Source organism: Berkeleyomyces rouxiae, assembly GCF_048999995.1.
Source record: "Berkeleyomyces rouxiae strain 22BRR77 chromosome Unknown BrBRR77_ptg000009l, whole genome shotgun sequence".
NCBI classification, from domain to species: domain Eukaryota; kingdom Fungi; phylum Ascomycota; class Sordariomycetes; order Microascales; family Ceratocystidaceae; genus Berkeleyomyces; species Berkeleyomyces rouxiae.
This window is the reverse complement of record NW_027396499.1, coordinates 335,118-347,308: the sequence shown is the minus strand read 5'-3', so window position 1 is coordinate 347,308 and position 12,191 is coordinate 335,118. Positions and strand designations below refer to the sequence as shown.

General features: G+C 54.9%; 3 protein-coding genes across 3 annotated transcripts; 1 reads left to right on the top strand and 2 right to left on the bottom strand.

The window, feature by feature from the left end:
• Positions 1–265: 265 nt before the first annotated feature.
• BROUX77_006678 (uncharacterized protein) lies at positions 266–1,391 on the bottom strand (the record flags this gene model as incomplete). Its single annotated transcript, XM_073751689.1, has 3 exons — positions 266–978; positions 1,058–1,291; positions 1,376–1,391. The coding sequence occupies 3 exons, from the start codon at positions 1,389–1,391 to the stop codon at positions 266–268; spliced, it is 963 nt and encodes a 320-aa protein (XP_073602825.1).
• A 1,829-nt stretch (positions 1,392–3,220) lies between these two features.
• BROUX77_006677 (uncharacterized protein) lies at positions 3,221–5,020 on the top strand (the record flags this gene model as incomplete). The annotated part of the gene is made up of 2 exons (XM_073751688.1): positions 3,221–3,327; positions 3,502–5,020. The coding sequence occupies 2 exons, from the start codon at positions 3,221–3,223 to the stop codon at positions 5,018–5,020; spliced, it is 1,626 nt and encodes a 541-aa protein (XP_073602824.1).
• An 813-nt stretch (positions 5,021–5,833) lies between these two features.
• On the bottom strand, positions 5,834–7,126 carry BROUX77_006676 (uncharacterized protein; the record flags this gene model as incomplete). The annotated part of the gene is made up of 1 exon (XM_073751687.1): positions 5,834–7,126. One exon carries the CDS (start codon positions 7,124–7,126, stop codon positions 5,834–5,836), a length of 1,293 nt encoding a protein of 430 aa, XP_073602823.1.
• Positions 7,127–12,191: the final 5,065 nt, after the last annotated feature.

Below are 12,191 nucleotides of genomic sequence, written 5' to 3'. Positions count from 1 at the left end.
AGACTCTAACACGTGTGAAACTCGAGTTTTTCTCAGTCATGAATGAACCCCGCACTATGCACAAGTAACTATGCATGTAGTTATGTATTAGTTAGTTATACTACAAACCGTGTCTGCACAACGACACACAAGCGAACCCAGACTCGTGTCATATGTATTGGGCCCTTGCTACCAACCTAATCCTCCACCATTTGAGCCTGTCCAAACACTACATGCACCTGCGAATGTAGAAAGAATAGCAAAAAGAAATGGCATGTCGTGTGTATCATAGAAAGTAATCAGGTAGCGCCTCGGGCCCTTTGTTCCCCACGTTTGCGCTCTGTAAATCGCGATGCATGTCGTTCTCGGGCGCTGCTGCAAAGACATTGAAGAAGCGCTCGCCATTGTCCTTGACCTCGAGCACGCTGGCCATGTTGCCGCAGCGGTAGCAGTAATTGGGTGCACTCCACACGGTGCTGAGCCGGTCTTCGTACAGCACCTGGTAGCCTTCCTGGCACAGCTGGTGGGCGCGCAGAATGTGCGACATGCCATTGACGGCCAGGAACTTGCGTACCACCTGGCCGCCAAACGTATAGCCGGCGCCGCGGGGCGACAGCGAGAACTCGTCCTTTTCGGCATCCGGGTCCGACCACACCAGGTCGGCCATGGGCCCCTCGTGCGGGATCTCGCGGAAGCGGTCGATGACTTTGATCTGGTCGATGGAGTGGATGGACGGCGACAGGCCGCCGTGGACGCAAAAGATTTGGTTGTCAATGACAACGCTGAGCGTCAGGTAGTCAAACATGTCGGTAAAGTAGTTCCATACGCTGGCGTTGCCGTACTTCCGCGCACACTCTGTGTAGAAGCCGTAGGACTGTGTGACTCCGCGGGACTCGTGATTGCCCCGGATCAGGTGGACTCGGTTCGGGTAGCGAAGCTTGAGACATACTAATAACGAGATGGTCTCGACGCTGAACATGCCGCGGTCGACATAGTCGCCTGGAAGAGAGAAGAAGCGGTTAGCTGTGTGCGTGGGGCGTAGTGAGGCCGGTAAATGGACGCGTGTCTAGGGTCGTACCGAGAAATAGGTAATTTGTGTCTGGGCAGTAGCCGCCAATCTTGAAAATCTCAATTAGGTCGTAGAACTGGCCGTGGATATCCCCCACCACTGTGATGGGGGCTTTGACATGGACCACATTGCTCTCGCGCATGAGCAACTCCTTTGTCTTGGAGCATATCGCTTCGACTACCGACTCGGCCAGGAGCTCTTTTTTATAGAGGCGAGCTATGCACTCGTCGAGGTCGATGGAAGCTGGGAGGGGAAGACAGAAGAGGTCAGCAAATGCAAGACAGAGGCGGAAGGGTCGAAGCCAGGGCGACGAGCGGGACAACTCACTGGGAAGACCGGGCATTGTGGTTGTGAGGGGAATTGCTCCCGTAGAGGGAGGCTTCAACAAGAGAGCGCGAAAGGGAGAGTGAAGGGCGCGGATGACGGGCGAGAGTAGAGAAGGCGGGGGGGTATGGAAGGGATCGTGGAGGGCAGCCGGCGTGGTTGAGGCGGGCCAGACAGGCGAGTGAGCAGCAGAAAAAGCGTAGTCGTGGAAGCGAAGAAAAAAAAGCAAAAAGAAAAGGCCAGCAATCACAAGCGACGGCGGCAGCAGCTGTGGGCGTCGTAGAAATCGGGGAGCGGAAGATGGCGATGGCGGAGGGTTTGCGGATGCGGATGCGGTTGCGGTTGCGGTTGCGGTTGCGGATGCGGATGCGGATGCGGACGTGATTTTGGTGGGGAGTGCAGAGCAAGAAGCGACATGATTATCGACAAGGAATGGTAGGGCTCAGACGGCAGAGACGACGCAGAGAACACCGAGAAGCAGCGGGACGGAGGGACCGAGAGAAGCGTGGCTGCAGAGAGAAGCAGCCGGACTGACAGCGCCGCAGACCAGGGTGCAAGTAGGTGGCCAATCGTCGGTAGAGAAGCTGAGCGGGCCAGAGGTGGTATGGTGATTGTACAAGTTACAAGTATCGCTTCGGCCTGTAGCCTGGGGCGCACGAGGCGGGGCCGCGTTGGGCTGCCAGCCTGGACGGGCGGTTCACCGCGCTGTAGATCCCCGGCCGGTAGCCTCTGCCCAAGGCGGCGGCACACACGATACGTCTACATTTGCACGTCCAGACTGCTCGCCGGGCTTATGGCCTCTCCTCTCGGCTGTCTCGCCCTGCCGTGGCCTGGCGCATTTTCCAATGCCGTGATGTTCAGAGACACAACCATAACCCTAGGGTCTGCGCGGTGGAGCCGTAGACCCAAAGCGGCATACCCCACACAGTCCTTCCACAGTGCACGTCTTACCTCGCACGAGCCAGCCCAAATCCTCTCGCTGGCCGTCCCCCCTGCCACTTCTCTCTCTTTTTCTGTGTCTCTGCCTCGTCTTCCAGCATCCAGCATCCATCTTCCTGTTTTCCACCCATCTCCGCCTGCGTCCGATTTTCATCAACGCGCCGCCCTTCATCATCCTCCGCCGGTCCCTCGCGAGTAGACAGGTAAATAAAGAATCAATCAATCAATCCTCCGCCGGTCCCTCGCGAGTAGACAGGTAAATAAAGAATCAATCAATCAATCCTCCGCCGGTCCGAAAATCTTCCGATCGCCGCGCCGCTCTGCTCCGGCTGTTTCTGCCGCCTTTTTACCATTCTTTTGCTGCATCATTACTGCCACAACCCTCGTCGTCTGCTACTGCTGCTGCGACCCTGACCTGACTTTTATATTTGTACACCTGACTTGTCTCTGCATCTGCTGGACTGTCTTGCTTTGCTCTATTTGCTCTATTTTGCTCCATTTGATTGATGGATTGATTGATTTGATCGCTTGGCTGATCGCTGTCTGGTTCTTCATTCGTTCATTGATCCTTGCGCTTCGCTTCTCCATCTGACTCGTGGTCATAATTGCCTCGCCACACGGTCGCGTCTTCGCCTCCTCGTCCGCGCCTTCTTTGCCCTTCATCACTCTTTCTCTCCGTTTCTCTCCCGAGAATCCGGCCCTGAATCCATATTCCTGCCGCCGCCGCACCGCTCCGTCCCAGCGCCAGCCCCCATCACACCCTGCCGGGCCTTGAGTTGACGAGGCTGTTGTTACTGCTCCAGCCTCACGTCCACGCCTCTCTTTTTCGCTCTCTTGATCTCATACTCTTATAGTCACCCTCTCATCCACCCCCTCCCCTCCACAACATACAACAGGGCATCTTGGTTGATGTCCATGTCCTATCGGCCTAACCCGTCGTCTAATTCCACTTGGTGTGCCAACCGTCAGCTCTCTGGCCACCGGGACCTTCAGTGCCTCAAGAATACGAGATACCGGTAGGCCTACCTTTCTCACCCACCTATAGCCCAACCAGATTAATTCCTATTGTTTGATCGATGGCTTATCCACATATCCCTCCTCCCTAAGCCCTGTCCTCCATCCTCCCACCACTCTTATCCTTATCCCCATCCTCTCCCCCACTGCCTATTACGGCAACTAACATGAGCTAGCCTACCGGCAAGTCACCCGAGATCGAGACCTGCTGGTTATCCGTCGCCGGCCGAGTGTCCTGTTGTCCTAGCTCTCACCAGCCCTCTTTCTCTTGTTTCTCCGCCCCCGTCTGGAGCCATGGCTCCTCACCACCTCATGTCCGGCCAGGACAGTCTCGGCACCGCCGCCGCATACACCTCGGCCCAACACCCGCCATACTCGTCGCAGTACCCCTCTCACCTTCCTTCTTCCTTTCCCTTCCCTCCTTACGGCTCGCAAATGCCGCTGCCCCCACACGCCCCTCCGAGGACGCTGTCTCAGGGCCATGCGATCATGGACTACCATGTTCCTCCAGTGCAAGTCAACCCTATGCCCTCTCGCTCTCACAACAATAAGTTATCCCCCAAGCCGTTGCCCCCTGCTCCTTCAAGCCTCCCGGCGAAACCCCCGGGTCTGCCTGCTAAACCGCCCCCGCCGGCTTCTTCCAACACCCACGTCTCATCCACCCCGGCCAACTTTAAGCCGCCCATTTCTTCTATTCTTGGTAACAAAGGAACCTGGAATGGGGCCGGGAACCGTGAGCGTGAGCGTGAGAGTCAGAACTCTACCCATGGGCACGGCTCAACCGACAGACCATGGAAGAAACATGGTCATAAGAAGAAGGGAGGGGCTCCCCAGAAACAGCCGAGACCTGAGACGAAGGTCGAGACTATCACAACTCCTACTACTGTCACTAACACGAGCGACATTGAGGAGGGTGAGATATCTGCCGAGCCCAGCCCCATTGCTTCGACCTTGGTCATGCCCAAAACTGCCGATGATGACGATAAGAGCGAAGGCGAGATTGACGAGGATGATGTCTCTTTCCAGTCCAAGACTTCACTGCCTTGGAGAAAATCGAATCTTACTTCGGATAGCCGACGCGAGAGGGATGCCGTTGATCGTACTCGTGATGAGAGCTTGAGTATCCCAAACCGTCCTCCGTCTGGTAGATGCCCGAGTGATGGTGATCACACCCCACGCTCATCTTCTCGTACTTGCAGAGACCGTGATAGAAGCAGGTCACGTTCGCCTGTTGCCGCACGTTCTCGGACACATGGATCAGGCACGCGTCGTGTGGCATCTTCAAGCCAACGGTTGCACAGCAGCCATCAATCTCCCCAGGACTCTCGGAGCAATCGCCGTGAGTCATCTCAAGTGGCCAACTATTCAACTAGTGCCTTGCGCAGAGACAGCTTTTCGGACAGTAACAGTCGTCATACCGAAGAGTCCCGCTATCGCAGCCGTAGTCCGTTAACACCGCGCGGTGACTATAGACGACATGGTTACGATGTCGATTCAGACGAAGACGAAGACGTGGAAGAATGGGAAGCAGCCATTCTTGGAATCGAGTACAGGCCCAAAGATAGACTTGAGCCCAAGAAGTCTCGGTCGTCAGCATTCAGAGTCCCAAAGCGTGGACGCGCCACCGTTGAGAGCCGACGACGTGAGGACGATGTATACGGGTATGTTCGAAACCCCCTACTACAACATTATTAGTGTAACTAACTCTTTGACAGACGTCGCTAGAGAGTCGCTCTGCGGTTGAATCGCATTTTTTCTCCTTGTCGTGTATACTCACACAAGATAGACATTGGTTCATCTTTTCTTTTTACATTTGCTATTTCTATGATATTCCAGCCTTGGTTTTTTTTTTGGTTTCTTGTTGTCATCATTAATTCTTTTTTGGTAGGAAAGGACATGGTTTGGTTTGGAGCTCGCGACCAATGAGTGGTGGGCGGCTTGGGTTCTGATTTGAAGCGTCTATGTTTTGTTTACTTCTTTGTGTTGGTTTTGTTTTGCTCTTGGTGATTGGCGTGAAAAAGTCAGTCGATATCTGAAGTGTTGTTTTCTCGGTTTTGCGTATTATACCAGGCGTTTTTTTCTTTGGACGGGGCTAATTCTTCAACTGTTCAGCTTCTTTTTCCTTCCAACAACGGAATAGGTACAATGAGTTCGTGGGACGTATAACAGCGTCAATCAATGAATATGCAATCAACAACTATATAACTGAGTAACTATAACGAGTTACATGTTCTTGTATACAAGCATTACCGGAACTCCACCAGGCCACCACCACCAACAGGAAAGAAAAGACAAAGAAGTACTAATTTCATACACACACATACATAGATCTTGTACAGTCATGATATGACGATGCGGACCACCCATGATCGGCCTCGTCGCTCCCAACTCTGTACTGTGATCCTCGTGAACAAGAAAATGAGCAAGAAGAGCAAGGCAAATCAAGAAAGAAAAAAAAAAGAAAACAAAAAAGGCTGGCAAGAAAGACACAAGCAGAAACACCAGTCGCTAAAGCGAAGACGTGGATGAAATCGACCGCTCGACAACAAACGGCAGCATGCGTTTGGACGAGTTGCTTATTGAATCGGCCTTTGCATGTGACAAGGTCTCCATGCTGGCCATGGGCGTGTAGCCCTTGTCGAGCCAGTTGGGATCGATCCAGCGGCGAATCTCGTTGAGCGCGGCTGTGTACTCTTCCATGACGCTGGGCTTGGGGGCCATGGGCATGGGCTTATCCCAGGCGTGCTGCTCGTCGAGGACGATGCGGTGCGAGATGTCGCGGTTGGCGGCCTTGAGGCGTGAGATGAAGCGGAACTCCTCGGCCAGCAGCATGTCGTGCTCGCACAGGCAAAAGTGGACGGGCGGCATGCGGCGCAGCAGGGCGTCGTCCATGAGGCCGGGCGACAGACGCAGGTCGCGGCGGCCCTCGCGCGTGCGGTTGGGGTAGATGTAGCTGCAGTCGAACATGTCGGTCATGGCCGGCGACAGGGTCAGGTCGGGCTGGGCGCAGCCGCGACGCTTTTCCTCGCGCGTAATGGACCAGTCGAGGCCGGGGTAGAAGAGCGCAAGGCCCTTGATTGCCGGCACGGGCAGGTCGAAGTGGTAGTCCCAGCGCGCGGGGTCCTGCAGCACGATCCAGCTGGACAGGGCCAGCGAGCCGCCGGCGGAGAAGCCCGAGAGGAAGATGAGGTCGCGCGAGATGCCAAACTCGGCGGCGCGGCTGGAAATCTGCAGGATGGCGTCGAGGCAGTCCTCGAGCGGCGTGGGGAACGGGTAGCTGGGCGCCAGGCGGTAGTTGACGCTGAAGACGACGGCGCCCAGTTCCTGCTGGGCGTACGAGGTCCAGATGCGGTCGTCGGTGCCCTGGCCCAGGACGAAGCCGCCGCCGTGGAAGTTGATGATGGCGGGGCGCGCGGCGTGCAGGGCGGGCGTGGGCGTGGGCATCCAGACGTCGACGGCGATGGCGGCGGGCGCGGCGAACTCGCCAATGGTCGAGTCGAGGTACAGCGTGGACACGGTCTGCGGCAGGTCGCACGGGAACGGGGTGATGCAGGAAAAGGCGCAGCTGGCGGCCGAGCGCAGGGCGTAGACGCGGGCGGCGAGCAGCCAGCGCGGCCAGTTGTCGACCGAGGTGGCGAACTCGGAGCAGTCGGCCTGCGGCAGCTGCACGGACACGTCGGGGTGTTTTGCCGGCGAGTCTGTGGTGGACATTGTGCTGTAGCTGTTGCGGGCCGGCCGGGTGGGGGACGAGGGCCCGCCGGAGGTGCCCTGGAAGTAGGAGCCGATGTCAAGCCACGACATGGTGGGGGAGAGTGGGGGGGGGAGTGGGACGGGCCGAGGGATGGGCCGAGGGATGGGCAGTGAGGGGTGGCAAATGCAATGGGCAACGGGAGGGAGTCAGCAGGCAAAGGAGGCGCAGACGGCTGGCCAAGCTGGCAGGTGAGGTGAGAAATAGAAATGGCTGTGTGGCAGAGAGAGAGAGGGAAATTCAGTGTCGCGATTATATTATCTGGTTGGAGCGAGCCTGCAGCTAAGCATTGGCCAGGCGAGAGCGCAGGGCCAGGGGAAGAGATGGGCGTCGATGTTGGCGAAGAGGGCGAGCAGCCGGAGCGTGGGAGAGCAAGAATTGGCAGTGTAGACGAAGAGACGAGAGAGAGAGATTGAAGTTCAAAAGTGAAGCAAAGACGAGTGAATGTGAAGAAGGGAAGAAAAAAAAAGAATTAAAAAAAAAAAAAAAAACAGAGAGAGCACAGCCCGGCCAGTGGCGCCCGGCAAGTCTACGCATGTATACTTGTATTATTCTCAGTGTATATCTCCACGGACGGCTAGGCCCAAACAAGAACGTGGCACTTTGAGCGGCGGCGCTGAGCCTCTTTTGTCCACGACGCCTTCTGCCATAAGGAAGCGAGTCTATTCTAGTTTATGCTCAGGGGGGCAGAAAGGACACACTCAGCTGGCATCTGGCAGCCAGGCGGCAGCATGGAAAACCAAACCCACACGCGACCCGAACGCGATGCGATGCCGACACGAGGAGGCGAGGAGGGGGAGGAGGCGCTCCATCACGCATGCATCTATGCGGTCCTGTCGATGATGCAGTCTCCAGACGAGACGAGACGAGACCCCTTAGTTGCATGGCGGCTGCCTGTGGTTCTTTATGTATGTATATAGTATACCTGGCTTCACCTGACTTGGCCGACTCTCGATATCACATCACTTCACGGCTGTTTAGCGGGCGGTCCGCTGGCTGGCCGATGACGATGGCTAGCCCTGTCGGCGCGAACAGACGCTTGAAACAAACAAAAAAAAAAAAAAAAAAAAAAGAAAAAAGACCAATGGAAAGAAAAAGCCACCCAAAGAGGCCAAAGAAGAAAGCCCATTTGGCCCCTGTACCTCGGGTGGGCATCGGGGGGGCAGTCCCTGTTTTGAAACATCGAGACTTTTTGTTCAGCCGGAAGACGCGGGACGAAAAAAAAAAGGACACACACAGAGAGAGAGATCTTCTCTTTGAGGCTGCTGCTGCTGCTGCTGCTCCTAAAGGCATCACTCTCGTTCGTGTGCCGTGTGCCGTGTGCCGTGTGCCGTGTGCCCCCTGATATGTCTTTATACCTAGCCCCTAGGCTTTGGGGAATACAACCCGCCGGCTCGGCCCCGTCGTGCAAGGCACACCATCACACACTTACAACCTCTCACTGGCCGTCACTCTTACTCTCGCTCTCACTGCCGCCCCCTCCCTCCCCTTGGCTGACTGTAAAAGTGCGAGAACCCATTGTGCCTGCCGGTCTTTTTCGTGCCCATACGCCGAGGCGGTTCCGCGCTATTCCGTTGCTGCATGTCACGCCACATCATGCCTGCTATTCTGCTTATAGGATGTGTCGTTCATCGGCGGCCAGTCAGCCCGTCTGTCTGTCTGTCTTAGTCTATTCACCTCTATATCTTCGTCCCTTGGACGGCCGCCTTGCTCTCGTGCTCGTATTTATTCTCGCATTGTCTCGCTGCCGAGGTGCCCAGCGAGGCTCGCTTCTTTGGGGGCGAATAGATTGGCTGGCGTCTCTATGACTGTCGACGTATATTAGGCGTTAATCATGATGGACTTTTAAGACGTATGTACATAATAGGGTTGGTAACCCTACAACAGCATCCGACGACCGACTCTCCCGACTCTCTATCCTGAGGCCGCCTGCCAACCAGGGGCATGACCAGGTGACAGACGAAACTTTTCATGGCATAGCGGAATACCCAAAATCCGACCCCGCTGCGGGCAGACTAGAACAGCATGACAAACAGATGCTTACACTTAGTTGTCTGCATGCTTGGGGCATATAAACGCCGACAGCGACATCACAAACAGCATGATACGATACCTGCTGCACTCTAGAGTGTTTGGCCTGGAGATTCTGATTCTTGACCGCTCAGGGGCATGGGATGCATGTCAGAAGATGCACGACGCATCCAAAAAGTCTGAAGGGGGGGCAGAGAGGCAAAGTGAGAGGGAGGAAAGGGTTCTTTGGAGCGACCTTGAGCTGTGGCCTCCTTTGCCCTTTGCTTTGAGCACATCCTTGTCTTTCCTCCCACTTTCCCGTCGTCTTTGCTTTTCATAGTGACAAGCAGCAGTCAAGTAAAACAAGTTCTCTCTGACCGTCCCGTCCCTGTATCATCTCGTCTCGTCTTTTCTCGGCAGCGGAGGTGACGGAGAAGGTCGTCTTTGCTTTCCCAGCCAACCAAGTCTGAGAAGATATTAACTACCTGACTTTTATATAACTGCGCATACGTGATAAAGGCCCCCAAGTCTGGGCCCACAAGCACTAAAACACAAGGGGGGCACAAACTTGCTGAGCGTGGCAGACTTTTGAAACCTTAGCTGGGCCTCGTGGCCAACAAGATCTTTGGATGGACCAACCACGAACAAGAAAGAACAGACACCAGCGATTTTGGAACGCAGGTTTCTCTGGCTAAGACAGCGCCGTGCTGAGCGTGCTTGCAGCTGCAGAGTCAAAGAGTGAGTCTGAGAGACAGAGGGCAAGAGGGCCAGAGACAAAGATAGAACTGTCGGTCTGCTGGCCGTCCTTCTAGCCAGGGTCGTGTGATTTGATTTGTGCAGCCTCAGGCGACTGGACCAAAGACCTGGCTGCCCCCAAGGCTCACCTGATGAAGGCTTACGAAAAAGAATTGGGGGGGGGGGGAGGGGGAAGAAGCAGGAGAACAAGGAGGCTGAATTACCAAAGATTGGTCAGCGGCAGTTTGCGTGTGCCAAAGGATTGCATCTCCTGTATAGAGAATTCCAAATATTGGCAGTGGAAGCAGAAGAAGCATAGGATCTTTTTTTTTTTTACGAGTCTAGCTAGATAGATACTCGGCATAAACGCTTCGTAGCGCCTTGGGCATTACAAGGAATCCGGTATGCATAACATGGCATGTTGGACCAAGCGACGAGCAAAGCAAAAGGTAGAAGAACATACACAGCATGACGGGGCAGGAGGTGGTGGTTGGATACAAGTAACCAAGGGCGAGACAACCGGTTTTTTTTTGCGTTTTTTCTTTCTTTTTGTTCCCCCCCGGGCCTAGGCGCATTAATCAGCCATCATATGACGTCACTCGGACTCGACCAGCAGTCCGCGCAGAATGTGCCAACATGCAGACAAAGCAAAAAAAAAATTAAAAGAAATAAAACAAGGGTCAAGGCGCCGGATCGGGGTTTGTCAGCCAGGCAAAGACACCAGCTGGAGGTGTTGCTGCGAGAACGAGTACGAGCTAGATGCGTTCAGAGTAGCGGGTTATTTAATCATCATTGACTAGCTGGTATTATTTTCCTGGACAAAGAGACTTAAGCTGGAAAGGAACAAACAAGGCGGCTAACATCAGGAGTAATGAAAAAAAAAGGGAATGCTTGACGCCAAAAGCAAAAAAAAAAAAAAAAACCGGTGCACAAGAGACAAAGAAAACGAGGATTAAAGAAAAAAAAAGCCAAAATCCCACCGCATTCCTTCTCGGGAGCATCGGAAGCAGCATATAAAAAACAACCCAGGAAGAGAAAAAGACAAACGATGGGCCAGACGCATCCTTTGGCGATTAGATTCGCTTAAGGAGAAGAGAGGAGGAGAGGGGCAGGGGGCGGGGAGGAGGGCTTAGAGGACAGGGCAGCGGGAATGTGGGGGTGGAGGGGGAGAGGGGCCTGGACAGAGGCAAGGAAGCCTGTAGAGGCCTAGAGATGGAGTGGCTTGTCAGTGGCCCGTCACCAGACTCTAGAAGCCTGTAGCACTCTGTGGAAGCCTACAAGAGCTTCATAAAGCCGTGGTTCTGCAGCTGAGCCGAGTGCAGCAGCGCCACTCCCGCGCTGTAAGCTCCTCCCAGCGCCCTGTATCCGTAGGGCTTACACGCCTGGAGCGCGCGCTACAGACCCAGCAATCCAGCCGCCCCCTCCCCCTGCCGGAAGCGCTACAGGCGCTTTCAGAGGTCAGAAGTGCATGCAGCCTGTGTATAAGCGTAGTGAGCTAGTCAGTTAGCACTTGTGACCAACTAAACCTCACCACCTGTAGCTAACTACATGCCAATAAGTCTCGGCTTTGTCTTGCTGCGCCGGGGTTGTGGCTGCACCGCCGGCAGTGGGTGAAGAAGCCGACAAGGAAGCTGATACACCCACCTGTCGGTTTAGTGTTCTTTTTCTTTTTTTAATTATCTTTTTTCTTTGGTACATTTTTAAGCCGCCCCCATCGTGACTCAAGCTGCCCATTTCGTTGGTGGTTCGTTGCTTGGGGCCCGGCTCTCGGGTTCTTCGCCTTTCCCCCCCCCCCCCCCGTCCTCGTCCTCGTCCTCTTCTTGTCTACCATGTAAAATACAAATAAAATAAAACAAAATAAAAGCACGCCGGCTGGAACGGCAAGTCGCTTTTCGGTCACCGGGCTTGTCCATATTTCTCAGCGTGTCTTTGGTGTTCTAAATTTGACACGCCAGATCGGTCGCCCGCCCCAGAAAGCCGTACAACCCCATACATACACACATTGTATTATAGCTGTAGCGTTTCTGTTTGCCATGCCATGTATGCCCGTATAAAGAGACTCGCTCCGCCGCCCTTGGGGACTCAGACATCCGGGCCAGTCAGTCTCTCGAACCTTTCCTTTGCTTGATAATCTACATCTTACCGCCTGTCTGTAGCTAGGTCTTACACTTACGGCCTAACTTCTCTGTCTTTCTCTCTGCCTGCCTCACTGCATCCATCTCTCTGCCTCTGGGCCGAGGCCCCCTCCTTCTCTAGATACGACCAGCAGCCCGCAGCCCGTCGCCCGGTGCCTCAGCTCTTGTACTTGTAGTCTGCCATCTCTCGCCCCAGCCCTCCTAGCTCTCCCGGCACTACTGTGGACCCTGCCCGTCC